Source organism: Cyprinus carpio, chromosome B14, assembly GCF_018340385.1.
Source record: "Cyprinus carpio isolate SPL01 chromosome B14, ASM1834038v1, whole genome shotgun sequence".
Classification (NCBI taxonomy): Eukaryota; Metazoa; Chordata; class Actinopteri; order Cypriniformes; family Cyprinidae; genus Cyprinus; species Cyprinus carpio.
In genome coordinates, this window is record NC_056610.1 from 21,464,137 (window position 1) to 21,489,209 (window position 25,073).

The 25,073-nt window shown below is 38.1% G+C and overlaps 2 protein-coding genes across 5 annotated transcripts in view; both read right to left on the reverse strand.

Annotated features, from left to right (window-relative positions):
* LOC109086573 (kelch-like protein 4) overlaps window positions 1–14,744 on the reverse strand; it is a 35,717-nt gene extending 20,973 nt beyond the window's left edge. The window contains exons 1-2 of one of the 4 annotated variants that reach the window (XM_042738554.1): window positions 14,419–14,744; window positions 11,369–12,046 (exon numbers count right to left, since the gene is read on the reverse strand). In XM_042738554.1, the coding sequence (XP_042594488.1) occupies window positions 11,369–11,787 (419 nt within the window). In that variant the 5' untranslated portion in view covers window positions 11,788–12,046; window positions 14,419–14,744. Of the gene's footprint in view, window positions 1–3,189; window positions 3,344–11,368; window positions 12,047–12,135; window positions 13,599–14,418 lie in introns of those variants that run through there. The other 3 variants (XM_042738555.1, XM_042738557.1, XM_042738556.1) reach the window with 3 other exon arrangements.
* A 145-nt stretch (window positions 14,745–14,889) lies between these two features.
* LOC109077176 (neuroblast differentiation-associated protein AHNAK-like) overlaps window positions 14,890–25,073 on the reverse strand; it is a 30,718-nt gene continuing 20,534 nt past the window's right edge. The window contains 1 exon segment of the mRNA XM_042738553.1: window positions 14,890–25,064. Within this exon segment, the coding sequence (XP_042594487.1) occupies window positions 15,984–25,064 (9,081 nt within the window). The 3' untranslated portion in view covers window positions 14,890–15,983.

Consider the following 25,073-nt stretch of genomic DNA (forward strand, 5'->3'; position numbering starts at 1 on the left):
CATTCTGATGGCACCCATTTACCTCAAAGGATCCATTGGTGAGCAACTGATGAAATGCTAAATTTCTCCAAACCCGCTCTGATGAAGAAACAAACTCATCTACATTTTGGATGGCCTGAGGGTGAGGACATTTTCAGCAAATTTTCATTTTTTGGGTGAACTATTCCTTTAAAATGTTTGTGATAATGGTACTTTATATGGCCCAAATGAATGAAAGAAAGAGTGGTGGTTACTGGTTTTAAAGCAACTGGCTGCTGATGATGCACATGACAATCAAGTGTTAAAGAAGACATTACATTTACATTACATTCTTTACATTATGCCGACTTGTTTTTGTGAATTAAAAGGGACACACAGGCAGCTGCAAGACATTTAGACATTAATAATAGTGTTTAGATTGTGTGGACAGCAAAGACTACCAGTCCCAGACTCCTTCTGGTCATTATAAGGTTGTTTTTATGCTAAATAGACTGGTGATTTATCTCACTGACATTATAACTATATTTTGGCACAGAGCTGGGTGTATTGAATAAGAAATAAGCCAACATAAGAAGGGTTGTAAAACCTAGATGCATTACTTTTGCTCAAAGGAATGCTGAGAGGACTTTTATGTCTACCAATATCAAAGAACCAAATTGCTTCTGTATCACTTTCTGAAAGGTTGTAAATTTACTGAAAATGTTTTCTTTCTGCCTGTGAAATTGGCTTTTTATATAAAGGGTCTTTACGAGCCACAATGCACCTAAAACATGATGCACAGCAACCAAAACATTTTTGTAACCCCTGAATAATATATAACAAGAGTTCCATGCATATTTCATATATGTATGTGTGTTAACATGGCTGTAAATGTTTGTTTTCGCAATTTTATGCAGTTCTATTATATTACTTGTTTTGATATGTTTATCCATTTTATTTTCCATTATATCTCTTTTATTTGTTGTTGTTCGAGCACTACTTCTGGCTAAATAAATCTTCATATCGTTATGCACTGTGAACAGGAAGAATAAACAGCTCAACAGTTGAAACTGATGCATGACATATTTCATACTCAGAGGACTCTTATAGAAATCTATTTGTTGTGTTATCTGGTGCATTACATAACTCATCATATCTCCATATCAGTACAGCATCTGAGCAGTTATTGAACTTGAGCTGGATCACTCTGTTCACCCAGATCAATAACAAGTGGGCAGTTGTTGCAGTTACCTGAGCGTTTCTTGACAAGAGCCTGCCAACAGACTCTTCAAACGCTATTTCAAGAGCCTGACACAGAGAGCATGTTATATGTGGAGCACCCCAATGTGCTTCACCAGATTTTACACACATCATTCCCTTTCTCTCCAAAAGAGATGCTTAATATTATCAGTACATCTGCTTCAAATAGTTTTTATTATTATTATTATTATTATTATTATTATTATTATTATTATTATTTAAAAATGCTGTTTGTTAAAGTGCACTAGCTCTGCATATGTTAAGTGTTTTGATCAATACAACCAACACAAATGGCATAAAAATATTTTGGCAATATTCATGTCTTCTCAATTTTAGTGGTGCAGTTGCCAATCAAATATGAATACAAATTGCTAGAAAGCAGGTATAAAGGATTTTTCAAGGATGTTATAATAAAATATGTATCAGCATCTTTGCTCACATGCGTTCTGTGCATTGGTTGACCTTTCAAGAAATAGCTGCTAGCTGGTTGCAAACATACTGAAGCAGCCCTAAGCGATTTTATTTGGCAGGATCTTATTCCTCATAGAACAGCACATCAATGCCTCTTTCTCGATTTCTGAAGCATGCTTGGTTATTCAGTGATGCTCAGTGCACACATTATGTTGAAACTGCACAACAGTGCTTTCCCGCTTAAAACTGAATAACTGAACCAGTTCTGCGTGTCTCTGGGGTTTTCGTCCATTTTGAAATTTGCTTGCCTTTCCCAAAATATCATTGATCAGGAAAGTTTTTTTTTTATTCTTGTCAATATTTCAAGCACTACAAACATAACAGCACCATCAGGATACTGAGACAATATAATAAAATACCAGGCCAATGTTTGCAAGGGGTTTTATTTTCTGACCTTAAATGCCTTGCATATCTATTAAAGCACCTGGCATATCTATAAATGTAGAATCCTAATAATATGTCTTGTGTGTCTAACAGACAATTCCATAACAATAAACTAAGTGAAGATGAATGAACCTCACTTCTAAAAGAGGATTACAGCTATCTGTGCTCGCTCAAAGCCGTGAGTAGAAATCATCTTTATCGCCCAGACAGCTTAACTGGGGCTTCCTCCCTCCAGCATTTTCACCCACTGTCCTTTAAGTCTGATGTACTGAGTACAGTGGGGGCTCAACTTCATTTTTAGATAGAGCTGTATTCATGTAAGCCCCAGGATTTGTGCTGAAGGAACTATTTTCTTTCTGTTAGATTGCTCAATTCCAGCAATCAAAAAGCATGTCTGTTTAAGAGATAAATATCCAGCCATCAGCATTCAGAAAGTGTTCCTTAAGTCATTTGTCAAAATGGCCATAAATAAACTGAGTATGAGTAAAAATTGCTTAAAAGACAGTTTCAAGGGATTTTAATTTTACATGCATTTTTTTTTTTTTTTTTGTTAATTTTGCCAGCATTATTATTTTGCATTGTTTTAATTATTATAATATTAGAATGCATTGTTAGACAATAATTTGCTTCTTTGTTAGTTGCAATTTGAATTTAACTGTCCACATTAAGTTGAAATGGAATTTGAACTGGAATGAAAGAAAGAGGAATTTACTGAACTGAAAATAAATCAATAAATAAATAATCACAAATAATGTTATTCTAAGTAGGTGTTTAAAGTTCAAGTATTTTTCGGTTCGTCACATGTGTATCAAACGCATAGCCTGCAGTTTTGTTAAATCACTGCATGTGCGGAATTTCAGACAGATTTCTGATTTTAAACTTTTAGGCGACAGCAGCCTACCGTTTATATTGATATATTTTAATATTGCGAACAAAGAGGACTCGAAGTGAGCTGCTGCAACCTGGAACAGTGCACGATACACGTTGTCTTAGACATGTGATGTTATACATATTAAATGCTTCAAACTAAATCATAAACCTGCGCGACTGGCCCTTCTGTCAGATGCGTGTGTTGTTTAATGCGTTTGTGACAGTTTCCATTATTTGTGCACTTACCTGCGAATGTTTGAAATTAACGCGAGTATTTCCATTTTGCATAAACGCTCATCCTGACGGCATATCGACTTTTAGCAAAACTTAAATGAAGGTGCGTCTGCGCGCGCATGCGCTTCAAGACGAAGCTCATTAAAATACGAGCACAGTAAAAGTAAAATATAAATTTAGCATGTTTTGCATTCAAAGGTGCAAGCATATCAAATCTCTTCCCCCATTAACAACAACACCAGAAACTTAACAACAACACCAGAAACTGAAATAATTTTATCTAAATTGACACAGTGAAACACATTCAAAGACTGTGACACACAGTCTTTGTGTGCTAACTGAACTGTACCAAAACATACCGAACTGTGACAAACCGGTATTTCTGTGTAGGCTACCTTACACCCCTTAATTCTAAAAAAAAAATTTCTTTCTTTCTTTCTTTCACATTGGTTCATACAATGAGGATAAATATATAACATGTAATGAAATAAATAGAAATGCCTATCTATTTGTTAAAGTAGGCATATTGTACAGTCAAAGATAGTCATTATTGCAAAATAAATCCATTGAAAGTGATAGCTGCCAGAGTTTATTTTGCTATCTTCCCTTATTTTGCTAAGTAAGGTGCCTAAAATAATGACAGAAATATCACAGGGGGCAGCCACAGTCTATAGGCTTCTTATAATTTTGTTGTAATAATGATGCTATCTATGTACATTTGTTGCTATAAGCCATCCGAATCTCCTTAACAAGAAAAGTCATGTAGACTAGGACTACTGAACGGTTATAGCCCTTTGTGACTGTGAACTCATAACATCGCTGCTGCTGTATAGCAATCCAAATAACTTATTGCCTCAACATGCCTACCTACAGTATTTATGAATTCCACTTGTCAAAAGTCTTGTCCTGTCAGCATACTTTCAACCCAGACTGAATAGAGTTTAAAGGTGTGGCTGGTTTCTTCCCCAAAGTTAATGTCTGAAGTGAGAAAGGATGTATCAATAGATTTACTAACTGGTATTTTCATTCAGCTTTATACGTTTGAATAAGTGGGTAATGGCAAAAGAAGGTTTGTTTTCTTTATTGTTTTTGTTTTTTTAACATGTTGATTCTTAGACTGAGCTATAGTCATTAATATTCCTGCACCCATTCAGTGTCAAAACATTGTCAACTGATGATGCATTCCATTTTAGGATAAAGGTTAATTGCCTGAAATTGGCTTTTAATAATCCACATTCTGCAAACAACTTCTGTGAATGCAGTATTAATGAGACAACAACAAAAACATTATGAACAGCAATACAGGTCACAGATCTTCAGAGCCTTTAATTAGATTGTACTGAACATAAACATACCTCTTGCGGAAACGGTGGTAGCACAATTACCTAGTGTATCAATATGTCTTAATATTCAGTTATAACCCTCTCCATGTGGTAGTTAAAATATTATGAAGTGCATTAAAGACATTTTACTTTGATCATTGTTTTATTTATTGTCTTTTGTAGAGAACTGGTCCTATTAACGATAACACAATAGCTATATGTTGGTAATGTTTGTTTTTGCTTTTAGGGTTGTTTCTCTTTACTGTCTTTCATGTTAGACCATTTTAGCTACACTTCAGTACAAAGATAAAGTTAGAGAGGATATTTGTAAACGTAACCACGCACAGCTCTTCAGAAGCCGAACAGGTGCAAAGATGAAAGCATGTTTTTTCAAAGTGCTATAGAACCTCCAGGTCAGACCCTGCTTATTATCATAAGTATTGCACTTTTTTCTTTATCTTCAGACTATGTTTCCCCTTCAGTGTGCAGTGTCTCATCACCTATTTACCTTGCTAACCATCTGCAAGGTAAATAGTGCTAACCTCAAGGGTTATAAAAACTGTGCAGAAAATTCCAGTACACTACACCAGTGCGGTATTCTTAACCTCAAAGGAAAAGCTGCGGCTCAGCACCCGGGAAAGTCACATGCCATTAAAGGGATAGTTCACCCAAAAATGAAAATTCTGTCATCATTTACTCACCCTCATGTCGTTCCAAACCTGTATGAGCTGCTTTCTCATGTTGAACATAAAAGAAGATATTTTGAAGATTGCTGGTAATCAAACAGTTGGTGGTTCCCATTGACTTCCATAGTATTTCTTTTCCTAAATAATTTTCAAAAATTCTTCTTTTATGTTCAGCATAAGAAAGCAACTCATACAGGTTTGGAACGACATGAGGATGAGTAAATGATCACAGAATTTTTGGGTGAACTATCCCTTTAAGAGTGATTTGACAGAGGGGCTCTGTACATTAAAATTAAGGGGCTTGTTAAAATATACACTATGTGTAAATCCATTATGTTGTAAAATGAATCTGTTTTTCCCCATCATATTCAGTAAGAAAAATTAAGCCAGATGTTTGCTAAATGTGCATTTTTTTTCCTAATATCCTATTCTCAGCAGATGCAAATTATAAACATCTACCAATTATGCTGTGGCTAATAGACATGTTGAAAAGCTGAATTATAATTTGATTATATGCGGAACACTCAGCAGTGTTAGGATAATTTATTGCCTGGCTTTAATGTATTGATCTCAAATGACACCAAATCCTGAATTATCAATAATTATGCTAATAGATTAATTTCAAAGACAAACAACATTCTACATCAGATATACAGAAGTGAGTGTCAATTTTAACTGTGAAAAAATGTATTGTGTGTTTTAAAAATAAATACTGTACACAGGTATGTACAAATACAATGTATATGCTTTATAGTGGTGTAGACATTATAAACACTACAGAATGTTGACTGTAAAGCAGATGTTGTTTTGTTTAGATATTCATGTAAATGTGATATGAAACTAATTATAAAGGCTACTGAGCTTTCTGCCTGATTGGAATGACAGACTGCTGCCGTCTTGAACTATACACAGATTAATGCATTAACTGCTGGCACCCTCTGAAAAGAAGAAATTTTCTCAAGGTTTTTTTGTTTGTTTGTTTTTTGCTGCTGCCCTTTATTTACATTTTTATAAAAGCCCTTGTGAAGTTTAGATATTTCCAGGGTTTTTGTGCAATGCTTTCTTTTGAAAACATAAAAATTAATTCACTGATTAATCAGTAAGCAACAAGCTTTAAACCAAAATCTTGATTTCTAAAGACTATAAAGCAATCTTTTGAAAAGCCCATTTCTAACATTTTTTTTGTTAGAAATAGCGTCCAATAGTTATTTGCTCCATCTCTTTAAACTTCAGTTATTTTAATACTTTAAACCAACTGCAATCATTTCTTGCACAACACATTCAACATTGAACTCGCCTCTTGCGTATTTTCCCTCTCTCACACTACATTTCCATTCCTCAACCTGGACAATGTCTCTTGACCTGTCAATGCTGTATGAAGATACCATAAATCTCTCCCTGAAATGAAGCTCTACTCATCCTGGGACAAGATGGTGTCATTATTTTCCAAGGCAATTGAGATATCATTCAACATAACGGCTGCTGACTCAAGTCTCTGCCGTTTCCTTATTAAAGGGTCAGGGCCAAAATTCCTCTTATAGACAGCGTTTTTATCAACAGAAAGGGATGGTCTTTTTTCATAAGGACTGCTCAGCTAGCAATGCACCGAAAATATTTTTCAGAATGCATTTTTCTGATACGACAGCTTTTGAGAGCTTAAAAATGTTAAAATGGGATGCAATAAATATAGAACTACATGTGATTATTTGAAATACTACAGTAAATCATTATTATTATGTGCACTAATCAATTAACAGATTAACAATGATCAAGGGCTATAAACAATTTAATTTAAATGTATTTAAATACGTATATCTTATCTAAAACACAACATACTTTATTTATTTTATTTTACCTACATTTATGCATAACATCCATTTGTATAGTAGTCTGTGGCTTCTCTGTGTACAGCTATGGAAACTGGAAAGGATTTCCAAAAATCCTTTAGCTAAATTACTTCCAGTGAGTAATTACAGTGAGCTTAGACAATACTCCTTTAGAACTCTCTCAACCTTTCACCAGATTTCATGAAATAATTACAGTGCATTCAAGACAATGCTTTAAAAACTTTAGGGAATGGTCATTAGCATTTCATCAAACATGTTATCATGTCTGCCGTCGTGGCGAATTAAAAAAAAGCCTAAAGATGATTCTCTACTTATTTCATTGCTGTTATTTTCTCATTATGGCACTACCCAGTTGTGTTAAGTCGACCTGGTGATATTTTCATGAGAATGCTTGATATGAACTTTAATTTGCACATAACACTGTTGTAGTTGTAGTTGAACACCCCATGACCCTTTGCAAGCCAGCATGCTGTCAGCTTGTCAGACTAGTTGAAGAAATGGTAACACAGATCACAAACATGGCCCTAAGCCCTTTACGCCTGCAGGGATATGTAGGACACCAAACTCTCTCTCTCCCTGCTCGGCCTTTTTGAAAAGATCAGAAACAGACGTTTCACATAAATATGAATTTACTTGAAATGAGTGCCTATTATAGTGAATAGGCCTAGTTTAATAGCCCAACTAAAGATTCTGCATGTTAGATTGAGTAAGATACTGGTATGAGTGCATGTTGAAATAGAGCAGAAGGTTGGCATTTTGTTAATATTTCCAGTTTTTGAGGTAAAATTTATTAAAAAGACAATGCATTTAACAGATTTCTGCTTGGAGTGTCAGCATGCCCTCCACTAACATAATCTTACTTGTTCAGTTCATCATTACAAAATCACCATGACCTCTCTAATTTCAGCATATATTATATGCCTCTTCATCTCGATTTCTGTTTGAAAAAATAACCCTAAAAAAGATGGATATTTCATCAATCCCTTGAATTATTAATGATGAGCAGGTCTGCAGCCTCAACATTACAGAAAATCGACAGAAACATTCTAAACATAGTATTCAGCAGTTTTCATCAATTCCCATAGTGATACAGCTTCCAGGCTGAATCCAGATTAATTTCTTCCCTAAAATATTTTATTCATTACTGCCTTGGCTGCCTCACAAGATTTTGAGGTTCCACCGGTTTGACGTTTCACTGCTAATGAAATCCATGAGTACTATATCAGATGAATATAGCTTATACAGCATACACTATTAAACATGACTTGTTTGGCACTTTTCATAGTAATGTGTTTTATTTGAATAAATGTAAAAGTTAACATAATTGTGCATCGTGTTGTGAGACATTGCATGTCAATACAAAGTCTTTCTTAGCTTTTTCTTTATTTTTATTAGCAGTGCTGGTGTAGAGAGGAGAGGAAACGGAGGGGGAAATGGGATTGGCAAACAAAGCAAGCCGCTATGATAACGATAAGTATGGAAGATTTTTGTATTTAAATGATTGTGTTAATAGATGGATAAGTTAAGTCCGTATAGTTCACCCATAATGAACCGCAAGAGGACAAGCATTCTGATTCTGCATTTGCAAAACAACTCCTAAGACCAAATGTGTACTAAAATTTATATCCAGCTCATTTTATACACATATTCTATTTTTCTGCTTTTTAATTGCACTCTAATGCATTAAAACCTCCTCTTCAGTTAGCTCCCCTTCACTGATGAATGTCACACAGGGCAATAAAATGCATAACCCATGAATAGTTATTTTTTACCCTTTGGGTAAAAATGTGCATGGAGGAACTTGGTCTGATCTCACTATTAACTCACACACAGAGATGAACAACAAAATCCCTAGTCTAGAGGCACATTAAAGGCCTCATTTCCATTACATTGTGCCTGTAAGGGAAATTTATGCTTTATTTACGCATTCTAAATGAAAAGTGATAAAAGGACGGTGAAGAAAAACACAGAATAACAAACAAATGTAACAGCAGATGTATTATTGTATACCTAGAGGCTCTGAGGTATGATCATTTAAAGCACATGATGTCTTTAGGGATCAAATCTCTTTTGTTTCTATCTAAATCTCTGATTAAGTATTCACAATGCATGATAACCTCACTGTGGCACTCATAAAAACACAGCAGTTCATTTTCAGGGCTTAAGAATGATTTCTAGTGTATAAGATTAAATTTGCAATTTGTTTAAATGTTGCCGCTAATGTCATTTCTGAATGAAAATAGCTCTTTTTCCATGGTAGATGAAGAATGAAGTCATGGTACTTAAGTTCACAAGACCATATCAATCAGTGGACAAGACTATTAACACTAAGAAAGCTTTCAGACCAGCAAAGCAATTAACATAAGCTTTTAAAGGGTCAAAACTTGATGTTTGAGAGTTCATGTCTTGCGTTTATAAGCAATGCAGATAAGACTGACGTGAAGATGGCTCAATAAGGAATATTCTTGCCAGATTTACCTGATTTATTTATTATATATATATTTTACCTGAATTGATTATATTACCATACTGTTAAAAGATAAAAGGCCAAAAAAGCAACACTGCACATACTCTAAAATAATAATAGACTCATAAATATCCATGGGAGAAGTGCCTATAGCAGAGGATATAGCAGAGATTCATTGGGTGCCACAAACCCATGGCTAACTATATTAATATAGTACAATGTAATGTTTTTAATGCCCTTTGACCCATTCATCACACATGTTTGTGAGTATGCGGTCAGTCCAGCCCCAGTTGCAACTAAAGACAATGCTGCTTGCCGGAACAAGCAAGACTGAATAAATAAAAAGCCATTCACACAGGATATGTTTACTTGTTAAAAAATCCCTATACTGCAAATAAAGGGGAAACGATGGGGTATAACATTGTTAGTCTATGGATGCATAAATTGTTAACTTAAAATACTGTAAATGCAAAGTGATAATATTTTAAAAGGTATTGGAAAACAATTATGTAAAGAATTTAAATTATCATTAGGATGCTTTTCTCAGCTATATTAATATATGTGATTAATCAGCATATCATGCAATTAATTTGATTACATAATTGAATCACTTGATACACTACAAATATGTTATTCTTAATCAAGGGTTATTTAAATTCAACATTAATTCTGTCTAAACACAAAAGCATTTGATGGACAGTTATAGTTTTACATGCATATGCATAGGGCCTTATACATGCATAAAAGACTATAAAAGTTCATCAGGTGTAGAACATGATGGACTACTTGTGTGGTCGCATTTTTTGTGTGTGGTTTTGCTTTTATCTCCCATGACATCATCTTTTAGAGTGGGTCAGTCTTGCCACTTCCTTATCTGAGAAGATGTTTACTTCCTGCCTTACGGTGACATTATGCTAGAAAGAGCCACTCAGAGGAAAAAAAAAACAAGACCTTTCTCTCCTAAACATCCAGCACTTAAGATGTGAATTGAAAGCATCTGTGGAAGTAGGGCTTTATAATCTCATAAATTTCGATCGATCGGCGCAAGCAAATTAAATGTCCTCTTTCTCTCGAACTGCAATGATGTGTAAATATCATCCCCACTAAAGATAACTCATCTGTTGCCCTTCCCAAATTTATAGCCCTTGCACCAATGGTCTCTGATGTAATGGTATCCTCTCTGTAGCATTTATTAGTCAAAGGATGCATGCATTAACACGCTGCTTCAGGTTATGAAAATGCAGGCTGCTAAAACCACCTCACGGCTTACAGAATCTGTTATACTGCCGGCTATATCCAGACGCCTCTGTGTTTTCCTCTGTATTTTGTGAGATGTCTGCTTGATGAATAATTTATCTGTGGGTATTTCAGAGCTGTGCTTCTACAACCCGTGTGCCATGTGAATGAACAATTCCCAGGTGAGCAGCGGTGGCAGCTGCAATGGTGGAGTTGATTGAAAAATGATATTCTCCGAAGACCAAAGCGACGTGTAAGTGGTGGCCCTCAGTACTAGCAACACAGCCAACGAAAATTAAACAAACTGCCATTTCTGAGCGAATTTCACTGGCGTAATGAGCCCGAATAAAGTGACAGTTAAATACTGTACTTGTACTCAGTCCTGACGCTCCCTGGGGCTTAACGTAAATCCACTCCGTGCCAAAATAACACCTCACTCATCTCTCGGCACAGTACTGTCTGTTTTCATTACCGCACGAAGGGCAAAAATAGGATTTATAAACTGCAAGTCTTTCCATTTACAGACAGAACTAAGTCGCTTGCACCCTGCATGTGTTAGCTGACAGCAGCAGGCACCTCTTCACACATATGGTTATATGGTTCTATTTCTGCACTCAGCTTTTTTTTTTTTACCTGTCTGTGGCTTCCTCCTCACAGGGATCCTCTGGATTGCTCTTCACATCCTCATGGCTGCTCTTCGCCTCCTCTTTCCTGGCACTGCGAGGTGAGTTGCTCTTGGGAAGCTCCTCACTGGCTTGGAGGTGCTGGATGATGTTTTGCTGGTGCCATGATTGATCGCCTGGCCTGACATAAACAGGCGTGGGTCCAGTGTTGGGTGCCAGAATGCTGTGCACGGGGCTGTTGTTCTTGCGGAGTCCTCCTCTGTCCCGGGAGTGACTCTTCAACCGGACCGGTGTTCCCCGGTGGTCGAAACCTTCCTGTTGGATGTAGCCCCCAGTCCCAGCTGAGGTCTGATTGTTGTGGCTGAACCAGCGCCAGCGGAGCCTTAGGATCTGCTTCACGTCAAACTCTTTTTTTCCAGACACAGACATCCTATTCGCCCTCGATGCTATGCCAGTGGCACATGGAATCCAAAGAATAACGAGGCTGAGTCTCGGCTTCAGAAGCTTCACCTCTTTTGTCTTTGTTGCCAGTTCTGGCCAGTAAAGGGATAGTGTCTGCGGCTTCTGCCTTGTGTCTTATTTCCCCTCTTCTCGAACTCTGTCTGCTCCTTGTCCTTAGTTATAGCGCACACATGATATCCTCTGCCTGTACCACCCTCCTCCCTTCCCTTTGTCGTTCTGTCTCTCTCTGCACATACGACACACACAACACAGAAAATTAGGAATGCTTACAGCAACCTGCTCTGATTCCAGTCTCAAATAACGAACAGCTCTTACCCAGGAAGCTGAGATGCCAAACTGAGAGGACGCAGAGGTCAAACCTTAGTGGGGAAAATCTTGTAGCACAGGAAGGAAAGCCAAAACCAGCACCATCTCCTTCCACAAGCAGCATCATCTGCGCTCGCACTCACACTCTGCCCCTTTCCTTTCTGTGTGCACACACATGCTCTTTCCCTCTCTCTAGCTCTCTCTCGCTCTTCACGCATGCACATAGACATGTCTCCTCGCACAGTCCCCCCATCTGATGGGATCCCGAGGGAGACGGTCTCAGCCTCTCAGCGAAGGAAACCATGCAGAAAAAATATTCTCTCCCCGTCTGTCTCAAGCCGTAGTGACAGATAAACACCAAAATGTTTAACTGTTTTGACTTCACCAGTTAGTATTTCATCTCAAGTAATGTTTGTAAGTATGTGACTGTGTGAACTGTGCTGTAAAATTATGGTAAGAATGCATGCATATATCTTGCATCGATATATCCAAAACATTCTTTGATCTCTGAATACATCAACTTGTGAGAAATTTATTCGTCGATGGTAACAAATTATTTTCAACTATTATTTTTTAACGCAAACTGAAAAAATCACCCTTAAACTGTATATATGGGAAAACGAATATTTATCACAATACTAATACTTGTTGATGTCGGTATGTTAATGTTTTTTTTTCTTTTTTTTTACATCTGAGTGGTTGTGTTTATCCTTTAGACTGTTAGAAATGAGAGATCTAGACAAGCTGCAATGTATGTCGTATTGCTCATTGTCTGTTTGTATGCCAAGATTTTCTGGTCTTATACTGCTGATACTGATAATCATTTATTCATGTACATTGCATTCAGTTGGCTGTTCTATTACTATGCTGAAAATATGGATACCATCCCATCATCCTTTATATTGTATCTGTTACGGTGAGGAGTTCCCTTTGCTTTATTTCTTAAAGTGGTGGAGGGGGTTTGAGCCTCTGACAAATTTGCAAATCAAAACATTAAAATAAAAATGAAAAGAGAGAGACATAGATCTTGTTTTAAGGTGATATGTACAAATTCAACAAAGCGGTATATGATTTTTTTTTTTTTTTTTTTTGCCCAATATCAGCTTTCATTACAATATTTTTTTTTCAATATATTCAATTTAAATATATAATATATTGTTGTTGTTTTTTTTTATTTAGATAGCAAATTTGCTTATTGTTTCAGAACTTTGTTACAAGAATATTTGAACCAAATGTGAAATATTTTGCACCATGTATCTATGCATGTATATAGCTTAACATATCAATAAATTGAGTGTGACGATTTCTCAAAGATTTATGATCAGTACCAACTATGAGGGCATACTGCGCAAACTATGTTAATTTTCAAGCTAAGATGCATTGCTTTGTATAACATATTTTCTCTGGTACATCCAACATTTTAAACTTTATATGTAAAACAATTTCAAAAATTTAGAAAGATCATATCAGCTTTTTATGTCTGTAACGTGCCCTTACATTCTGTCCTCACTGCCCTTAAAGAGCCATAAGTATCCAAAGTTCATAAACACATGCATACATACACACACACACACACACACACATATCCTCTGAAAAGGAATTTGAGGCATAAGACATATATAGGTGAGTACTTTGGTGCAAAACCAGTACACACCAGCATGAACTGAAATAAAAGTGCAGTCTAGCCTCTTATTCCTATCGGAGTCAAGGACACCATCTGTTTAAGTCTCTTTGATACAAGAGATGTCAGCTTAGACTGCTGCTTACTGTATTATTCACAAACATCTGCCCTACCAGATAAAGAGAGATTCTTCCTACCTGCATAACACATAAATAATCCTAATTCTACAACAAGGAGCATTGATAAAGGAACATCACTCCAAACCCACTGACTCTTAATGCACTGGTTATTTTCCGGTGTTAATGCAGATTTGACTCCTTTATTCTTTTATTATTATAACTGTAGTACATGTCATTTTACCTCCTGTCAAAACAGCCTCTTTTCATGGCTTTGATTTAGAAAAGGTATGGCTGAGCAAACATTCTGTGATGCTAAGCATAGAAATTGGAAACCAGTTTACTTCTAATAAATTCTATATTTCCCCTCTTAAAATGTGGCAAAGCTGGAGCAAACAGGAATCAGTACATTAAAAAGTTTGTAATTTGCACATATAAAACAGCACAAAACGGTCTCAGCATCCAACATGTTCAAAGACAAAAGAAATACACCCTAATCCACTCAATTCCTTGTAATGTCAGTAGCATAGTAAAAGACAATCATGTATGTCTTACCTTTCAAACAAAATAGGAAAAATGTGGGTGCTTGCCTGTATTCCTCTTAGCTTATAAAATGCTTGTCATAGATTTCAAGCTAACCATAAAATGGATGGCCTCTCTTCTTCTCACCCCACTTCTACTAATGGATATTTGCATACAAAACAAACCACACTTTCCTTCCTAAAAAGGAATTTCCTGATCATTTCCTTCCTTAGTAATGGTTTGAAGAACCAGGACAGGAAAGCCATTTCCTGTTTTCTTGGTGTTGGCTCCTATCAAAGTATTCATAGAAAGCTGAAAGCATAACGGTTAGATTCAACACATTTGAAAAAATGAAACCTTGTTTTAAGGAGTATGGTGACATTAATATTCAAGTTAATGTTAACAAAACTGTTCTGTGTGGTTTTGTATTACAATACAGAGGATTTGTGCAATCATGTACATTTTTCGTACTTTAATGCAAATGAGTCACATTCAACACACATGTATTGATAATTGTTCACTTTATTAAAAAAAATTTTTGCAACCGATACAAGGGGGAAAAAAGTTAGAAACTTGCAGCCTAAATGTCCCATTATTTACAAGGGCAAATGCACATTTTATGCCTTTTCAAAATGTTAATGTTTTACCATTGGCATTAGCATTCCTGTAGTTATATCACCACATGACAGCACGGCATTTAATAAATTGAGTGAGAGGAAGAGAGAGAGTAAACCGGATGTAAAGAAATGTGGAAAATATAATCAAGAAAAATGCCTTAGAAACCATTAAAAATCAAAGCAAGTCATAGCTTTTGCCAGCTGCTTCTTATTGTGCATTTTAAAGATATTCAAGCAATCATTGAAAAAGACAGTCTTAGATATAAATACTTTGAAAGATTATAATCTCTGTGTAAATTCCATAATATCTGAACTGTCATAATATTTGGGACACACAGTAAAGTTATCCCATGTATCTGTTTTGACTCAAATTATTTACAGTTTGTACAGTCCTTAAACTTCATCGTGCTCACCGAGATCTGGTTTATCACTGCTCAAATTAGTTATTCATATGCAATGAGTACATATGATACAACACTACTAATGTAAGTGAAGCTGAAGTTTTAAAAACCTTTCAAATCTAACTAAAATCACTCCCCTTGCATTTAAATGTGTCCAGACAATTTTAGAAAGGACAACATAGTTCCAAAACTTTCTAAGGTACAAAAATAGAACAAGTTATCAGATGACAGATTTTTATATTAACTACACACATTGTTGGATTGGATTTGAATTTCCTATCTACAAAACAAAATTACATAACAGATTTCTCTTATTTACAGTTAAATTGTGATTCAGAGAAAAAAAAAATATTTATATATATCAATGCCTGTAAAGAACATGTGTGGGAATTGAAGAAACTCAATATGGCAGTGCACTATTGTTTAACTGAAAGACAGATTTACATAGTCATCTAGACTGACAAAAGTGTGTGTGTGTGTGTGTGTGTGTGTGTGTGTGTGTGTGTGTGTGTGTGTGTGTGTGTGTGTGTGTGTGTGTGTGTGAGAGAGAATGTACTGTGTATAGATACTAGCATGAAAACTACTTCTTTGGTGACATCGCTATTTCGAGTTGTGGAAACCGAAAACTGCCTTTTGAACCACTATCACTGCTGGATGATGATGACATTCTGGACTTCTTTGAAGACTGAGCAACTACACCAGCATCCTCAATCCTAACCTCACTTTCATCCGTCACTTCATATGAACCTTTACTTTTTGAGCTAAATCCTCCAATTGTAGCAAACTTCAACTTTCCTTTTTTGCCTTTGGCCTTTTCTCCAACATCACCTGAAATGTTGCCACCCTCTGCCTGTAAGTGGCCTTCAGCCGAAACAGGAGAAGCTAAACCTCCCTCGTCACTTACAGAAGATGAGTGATGTGTTTTTTTGAAGAGGTCAAGGGAGGCAGATTTACTTTTTGGTGAAACTTTAAACCCAGAGCTTCCCTCTACTGCTAACTTGCCACTTGTCAATTCCCCAAAACTAAGGCTCAAATCCTTAGACACCTTTGCACCACCTTTACTTGTAACATCAACACCTTCTCCCTCAACGGTAAGATCAGCTGCACTGCCACCTTTAGATTTAGATTTGACAAATAATTTTGGCATTTTGACTTTCACTTTTCCACCACTGCTTTTCATATCAGTGTTCTCCATTTCCAGACTTTGGGATGTAACTTTAGAACCAGCAGCCAATTCACTTGAACCTACATCAACTCTCATCTCATCTCCATCTACTTTAGGCAATGCAACACCAAACTTTGGTACTTTGATTTTAGGAAAGGTTACATTACCTTCTTGGAACTCCATCACACCAGATAATGATGCATCTGGCTTCATGTCTAACCCACTTGCAGTCTCTCCCTTTTGTCCTCTTACATTAAAGCCTGGTATTTCAATGCTCCCTTTTACTCCTTTTTGTTCAGTGAGATTTAAATCAGCATCTAAAGCACCACCATGGACATTTACAGTAGGCACTCTCAACTCAACATCCTGTATTTTTCCTCCTAATTCAATTTTAGCCTTGCCTTTTCCATTAATGCCTGATCCTGCTACACTGACATCCGGGGACTGAAAGGTCTTTTCTGGAACCTCTAAAGTTGCATCTCTAACAACCAGTTCAGGAGTTTTTATTTCAGAGCCAGAGATGCCGACTTTTGGTACTTTGATTTTTCCTCCTTTTGTTTTGAAATCAGGACTGTCCAAACTAGCATCTGGTGTCTGAATATCAGTTTTAAGGCTTGCAGAAGGCAAACCAGTAGATGATTTTATAGTTCCAGAGGCAGGTGAACTACCTTTAGCTTTTGAAGATTTGATGTCAAATTCCACATCAGGAAAATGTAACTTTCCAAAAAGAGGTTTCTTAACTTTGGTTGACTTCATCTGTAGGTCAGGTTCATTTGTTTCCAACTTGACAGTTTCAGTCTTCATATCACCATCAAGTGTTTTAGACTTCCCCTTCCCTTTGGCCAATTTGAATTTACCTTTCTTTCCTTTCACATTTATGTTCATATCAGGTCCTTCTAAAGTACCACCAGCATCAGGAATATCTGCATCTAATTTTGGGCTCTTAACTCCAAGCGAAAATTTAGATTTTTTCATTTTTGGGACCTTGATATTTGCATCTGGTCCACTGATGTTGACATCAGGGCTTTTGACATCAATACTTGCACCTATATCCTTTTCAGGTATTGAAAGACTGCCACCTGAAGGATTAATTCCAAAGTTGGGACCTTTGAATTTTGGGAACTTAACATGTTTTAAACCACCCTCAGGTCCTTCAATGTCAAGATCAGGAGCTTTAATATCAATTTCTCCTCCTTTAATGTCAACATTTGCTTTGGGAAGATTGACATCAACATCTGGGCCCTCCACTTTAGGACCTTTGAGACCAAATGATGGCATTTTGATTTTAGGCATCCTGATGCCACCTTCTGGGCCCTCGATATCAACATCAGGACCTTCAATGTCCACTTTTGGTGCCTTTATGTCCCCTGAAATCTTTGGTATGGAAACATCCATATCACCCTTGACTTTGGGGCCTTTTATGTTGACATCTGGCATAGAGATCTTTGGACCTGATATGGAAGGCATTTTGAACTTGGGACCTTTGATTTTCCCCTCTGGTCCTTCAATGTCAAGATCAGGAGCTTTAATATCAATTTCTGGTCCTTTAATGTCAATATCTGCTTTGGGGAGATTGATGTCAACATCTGGACCCTCCACTTTAGGACCTTTGAGTCCAAATGATGGCATTTTCATTTTAGGCATCTTGAAGCCACCTTCTGGGCCCTCAATATCAACATCAGGACCTTCAATGTCCACTTTTGGAGCTTTTATGTCCCCTGAAATCTTTGGTACAGAAACATCCAAATCACCCTTGACTTTTGGACTTTTCAAGTTGAAGTCTACATCTGGCATGGAGATTTTTGGACCTGATATGGAAGGCATTTTAAACTTGGGACCTTTGATTTTCCCCTCAGGTCCTTCAATGTCAAGATCAGGAGATTTGATGTCAATTTCTGGTCCTTTTATGTCAACATCTGCTTTGGGGAGATTGATGTCGACATCTGGGCCCTCCACTTTAGGACCTTTGAGTCCAAATGATGGCATTTTGATTTTAGGCATCTTGAAGCCACCTTCCAGGCCCTCAATATCAACATCAGGACCTTCAATGTCCACTTTTGGTGCCTTTATTTCCCCCGAAATCTTAGGTACTGAAACATTCATATCACCTTTGACTTTGGGGCCTTTTAAGTTGACATCTGGCATAGAGATTTTTGGACCTGACATGGAAGGCATTTTAAACTTGGGACCTTTGATTTTCCCCTCTGGTCCTTCAATGTCAAGATCAGGAGTTTTGATGTCAATTTCAGGTCCTTTAATGTCAACATCTGCTTTGGGGAGATTAATGTCAACATCTGGGCCCTCCATTTTAGGACCTTTCAGTCCAAATGATGGCATTTTGATTTTAGGCATCTTGAAGCCACCTTCCGGGCCTTCAATATCAACTTCAGGACCTTCAATGTCCACTTTTGGTGATTTTATGTCCCCTGAAATCTTTGGTACGGAAACATCCATATCACCTTTGACTTTGGGGCCTTTTAAGTTGACATCTGGCATAGAGAATTTTGGACCTGATATGGAAGGCATTTTGAACTTGGGACCTTTGATTTTCCCCTCAGGTCCCTCGATGTCAAGATCAGGAGCGTTAACATCAATTTCAGGTCCTTTGATGTCAACATCTGCTTTGGGGAGATTGATGTCGACATCTGGGCCCTCCACTTTAGGACCTTTGAGTCCAAATGATGGCATTTTCATTTTAGGCATCTTGAAGCCACCTTCCGGGCCCTCAATATCAACATCAGGACCTTCAATGTCCACTTTTGGTGCCTTTATGTCCCCTGAAATCTTTGGTACTGAAACATCCATATCACCTTTGACTTTGGGGCCTTTTAAGTTGACATCTGGCATAGAGAACTTTGGACCTGATATGGAAGGCATTTTGAACTTGGGACCTTTGAGTTTCCCCTCAGGTCCCTCGATGTCAAGATCAGGAGCGTTAACATCAATTTCAGGTCCTTTGATGTCAATATCTGCTTTGGGGAGATTGATGTCGACATCTGGGCCCTCCACTTTAGGACCTTTGAGTCCAAATGATGGCATTTTCATTTTAGGCATCTTGAAGCCACCTTCCGGGCCCTCAATATCAACATCAGGACCTTCAATGTCCACTTTTGGTGCCTTTATGTCCCCTGAAATCTTTGGTACTGAAACATCCATATCACCTTTGACTTTGGGGCCTTTTAAGTTGACATCTGGCATAGAGAATTTCGGACCTGATATGGAAGGCATTTTGAACTTGGGACCTTTGATTTTTCCCTCAGGTCCCTCGATGTCAAGATCAGGAGCGTTAACATCAATTTCAGGTCCTTTGATGTCAACATCTGCTTTGGGGAGATTGATGTCGACATCTGGCCCCTCCACTTTAGGACCTTTGAGTCCAAATGATGGCATTTTCATTTTAGGCATCTTGAAGCCACCTTCCGGGCCCTCAATATCAACATCAGGACCTTCAATGTCCACTTTTGGTGCCTTTATGTCCCCTGAAATCTTTGGTACTGAAACATCCATATCACCTTTGACTTTTGGGCCTTTTAAGTTGACATCTGGCATAGAGAATTTCGGACCTGATATGGAAGGCATTTTGAACTTGGGACCTTTGATTTTCCCCTCAGGTCCCTCGATGTCAAGATCAGGAGCGTTAACATCAATTTCAGGTCCTTTGATGTCAACATCTGCTTTGGGAAGATTGATGTCGACATCTGGGCCCTCCACTTTAGGACCTTTGAGTCCAAATGATGGCATTTTGATTTTAGGCATCTTGAAGCCACCTTCCAGGCTCCCGATATCAACATCAGGACCTTCAATGTCCACTTTTGGAGCTTTTATGTCCCCTGAAATCTTTGGTACTGAAACATCCAAATCACCCTTGACTTTTGGACTTTTCAAGTTGAAGTCTACATCTGGCATGGATATTTTTGGACCTGATATGGAAGGCATTTTAAACTTGGGACCTTTGATTTTCCCCTCAGGTCCTTCAATGTCAAGATCAGGAGTTTTTATGTCAATTTCAGGTCCTTTAATGTCAACATCTGCTTTGGGGAGATTGATGTCAACATCTGGGCCCTCCCCTTTAGGACCTTTGAGCCCAAATGACGGCATTTTTATTTTAGGCATCTTGATGCCACCTTCTGGGCCCTCGATATCAACATCAGGACCTTCAATGTCCACTTTTGGTGCCTTTATGTCACCTGAAAACTTTGGTAAGGAAACATTCATATCACCCTTGACTTTGGGGCCTTTTAAGTTGACATCTGGCATAGAGATCTTTGGACCTGATATGGAAGGCATTTTGAACTTGGGACCTTTAATTTTTCCTTCAGGTCCTTCAATGTCAAGATCAGGAGTTTTGATGTCAATTTCAGGTCCTTTAATGTCAACATCTGCTTTGGGGAGATTGAGGTCAACATCCGGGCCCTCCACTTTAGGACCTTTGAGCCCAAATGATGGCATTTTGATTTTAGGCATTTTGATGCCACCTTCTGGGCCCTCTATATCAACATCAGGACCTTCAATGTCCACTTTTGGAGCCTTTATGTCACCTGCAATCTTGGGTCCAGAAACATCAATATCACCCTTGACTTTTGGACTTTTCAAGCTGAAGTCTACATCTGGCATAGACATCTTTGGACCAGATAAAGAAGGCATTTTGAATTTGGTGCCCTTGGTTTGTCCGTCAGGTCCCTCAACATCAAGATCAGGAGTTTTGATGTCAATATCAGATGATTTAATACCAATGTCACCACTAGGTACGCTTACATCAATTTCTCCTTTGGGTGACTTAAAACCGAACTTTGGCATTTTAAATTTTGGCATCTTGAATCCTCCCTTAGGCTTCTTGACATTTGTTTCTGGAAAATTAACGTCAACATTTGGACCTCCAGGAACAGATACTGATGGCATCTTCACTTTTGGGCCTTTGATTTTTCCTTCTGGTAAATCAATGTCAAGTTCTGGCCCCTTGATACCCAAATCTGGCGTTTTGATGTCTCCTTCAACTTTTGGAATTGAAACATCAACATCACCTTTCAATTTTGGACCTTTTAAATTTAAATCCACATCAGGCATAGAAATCTTTGGACCAGAGATGGTGGGCATCTTGAATTTGGAGCCCTTGATTTTTCCCTCTGGTCCTTCAATATCAAGTTCTGGACCCTTAATGTTCATTTCTGGTGCTTTAATTTCTCCTTCCAGTTTTGGAACGGACACGTCTACATCACCTTTCAGTTTTGGACCTTTCAGATTAAAGTCAACATCTGGCATAGAAATCTTTGGACCAGAGATAGATGGCATCTTAAATTTTGGGCCCTTGATTTTGCCCTCAGGTCCTTCAATGTCAAACTCTGGAGCTTTGATATCAACATCTGGTGCCTTAATGTCAATATCAGCTTTAGGGATTTTCACATCAACATCTGGACCCTCCAGTTTTGAACCCTTCATTCCAAATGATGGCATTTTGATCTTTGGCATCTTAAAACCACCCTCAGGTCCTTCAATTTCTGGGCCTTCAATTTCTATTTTTGGTGCTTTAATATCTCCTTCCACTTTTGGAACAGACACATCAACATCACCTTTAAGTTTTGGACCTTTCAGATTTAGGTCAACATCTGGCATAGACATCTTTGGACCAGAGATTGATGGCATCTTGAATTTGGGGCCCTTGATTTTTCCCTCAGGTCCTTCAATGTCAAACTCTGGAGCACTGATGTCCACATCTGGTGCCTTAATGTCAATATCAGCTTTAGGGATTTTCACATCAACATCTGGACCCTCCAGTTTTGGACCCTTCATTCCGAATGATGGCATTTTGAACTTTGGCATCTTAAAACCTCCCTCAGGTCCTTCAATATCGGGGCCTTCAATTTCCACTTTTGGTGCTTTAATATCTCCTTCCACTTTTGGAACCGATACATCAACATCACCTTTCAGTTTTGGACCTTTCAGATTGAAGTCAACGTCTGGCATAGAAATCTTTGGACCAGAGATTGATGGCATCTTGAATTTTGGGCCCTTGATTTTTCCCTCAGGTCCTTCAATGTCAAACTCTGGAGCACTGATGTCCACATCTGGTGCCTTAATGTCAATATCAGCTTTAGGGATTTTCACATCAACATCTGGACCCTCCAGTTTTGAACCCTTCATTCCAAATGATGGCATTTTGATCTTTGGCATCTTAAAACCACCCTCAGGTCCCTCAATTTCTGGGCCTTCAATTTCCAGTTTTGGTGCTTTAATATCTCCTTCCACTTTTGGAACAGACACATCAACATCGCCTTTCAATTTTGGACCTTTCAGATTGAAATCAATGTCTGGCATAGAAATCTTTGGACCAGAGACAGATGGCATCTTTAACTTTGGGCCCTTGATTTTTCCCTCAGGTCCTTCAATGTCAAACTCTGGAGCTTTGATGTCAACATCTGGTGCCTTAATGTCAATATCAGCTTTAGGGATTTTCACATCAACATCTGGACCCTCCAGTTTTGGACCCTTCATTCCGAATGATGGCATTTTGAACTTTGGCATCTTAAAACCTCCCTCAGGTCCTTCAATGTCTGGGCCTTCAATTTCCATTTTTGGTGCTTTAATATCTCCTTCCACTTTTGGAACAGACACGTCAACATCACCTTTCAGTTTTGGACCTTTCAGATTGAAGTCAACATCTGGCATAGAAATCTTTGGACCAGAGAGTGATGGCATTTTGAATTTGGGGCCCTTAATTTTTCCCTCAGGTCCTTCAATGTCAAACTCTGGAGCACTGATGTCCAAATCTGGTGCTTTAATGTCAATATCGGCTTTAGGGATTTTCACATCAACATCTGGACCCTCCAGTTTTGGACCCTTCATGCCGAATGATGGCATTTTGATCTTTGGCATCTTAAAACCACCCTCAGGTCCCTCAATTTCCGGGCCTTCAATTTCCACTTTTGGTGCTTTGATATCTCCTTCCATTTTTGGAACAGACACATCAACATCGCCTTTCAATTTTGGACCTTTCAGATTGAAGTCAACATCTGGCATAGAAATCTTTGGACCAGAGATAGATGGCATCTTGAATTTTGGGCCCTTGATTTTGCCCTCAGGTCCTTCAATGTCAAACTCTGAAACATTGATGTCAACATCTGGTGCCTTAATGTTAAAATCAGCTTTAGGGATTTTCACATCAACATCTGGACCCTCCAGTTTTGGACCCTTCATTCCGAATGATGGCATTTTGAACTTTGGCATCTTAAAACCTCCCTCAGGTCCTTCAACATCTGGGCCTTCAATTTCCACTTTTGGTGCTTTAATATCTCCTTCCACTTTCGGAACAGACACATCAACATCACCTTTCAGTTTAGGACCTTTCAGATTGAAGTCAACATCTGGCATAGAAATCTTTGGACCAGAGAGTGATGGCATTTTGAATTTGGGGCCCTTGATTTTTCCCTCAGGTCCTTCAATGTCAAACTCTGGAGCACTGATGTCCACATCTGGTGCCTTAATGTCAATATCAGCTTTAGGGATTTTCACATCAACATCTGGACCCTCCAGTTTTGGACCCTTCATTCCGAATGATGGCATTTTGAACTTTGGCATCTTAAAACCTCCCTCATGTCCTTCAATATCTGGGCCTTCAATTTCCACTTTTGGTGCTTTAATATCTCCTTCCACTTTTGGAACAGACACATCAACATCACCTTTCAGTTTAGGACCTTTCAGATTGAAGTCAACGTCTGGCATAGAAATCTTTGGACCAGAGATTGATGGCATCTTGAATTTTGGGCCCTTGATTTTTCCCTCGGGTCCTTCAATGTCAAACTCTGGAGCATTGATGTCAATTTCTGGTGCCTTAATGTCAACATCGGCTTTTGGAATTTTCACATCAAGATCTGGACCCTCCAGTTTTGGACCCTTCATTCCGAATGATGGCATTTTGAACTTTGGCATCTTAAGACCTCCCTCAGGTCCTTCCATTTCTGGGCCTTCAATTTCCACTTTTGGTGCTTTAATATCTCCTTCCACTTTTGGAACAGATACGTCAACATCGCCTTTCAATTTTGGACCTTTCAGATTGAAGTCAACGTCTGGCATAGAAATCTTTGGACCAGAGATAGATGGCATCTTGAATTTTGGGCCCTTGATTTTTCCCTCAGGTCCTTCAATGTCAAACTCTGGAGCTTTGATATCAACATCTGGTGCCTTAATATCAATATCAGCTTTAGGGATTTTCACATCAACATCTGGACCCTCCAGTTTTGGACCCTTCATTCCGAATGATGGCATTTTGAACTTTGGCATCTTAAAACCACCCTCAGGTCCCTCAATTTCCGGGCCTTCAATTTCCACTTTTGGTGCTTTAATATCTCCTTCCACTTTTGGAACGGACACATCAACATCACCTTTCAGTTTTGGACCTTTCAGATTGAAGTCAACGTCTGGCATAGAAATCTTTGGACCAGAGACTGATGGCATCTTGAATTTGGGGCCCTTGATTTTTCCCTCGGGTCCTTCAATGTCAAACTCTGGAGC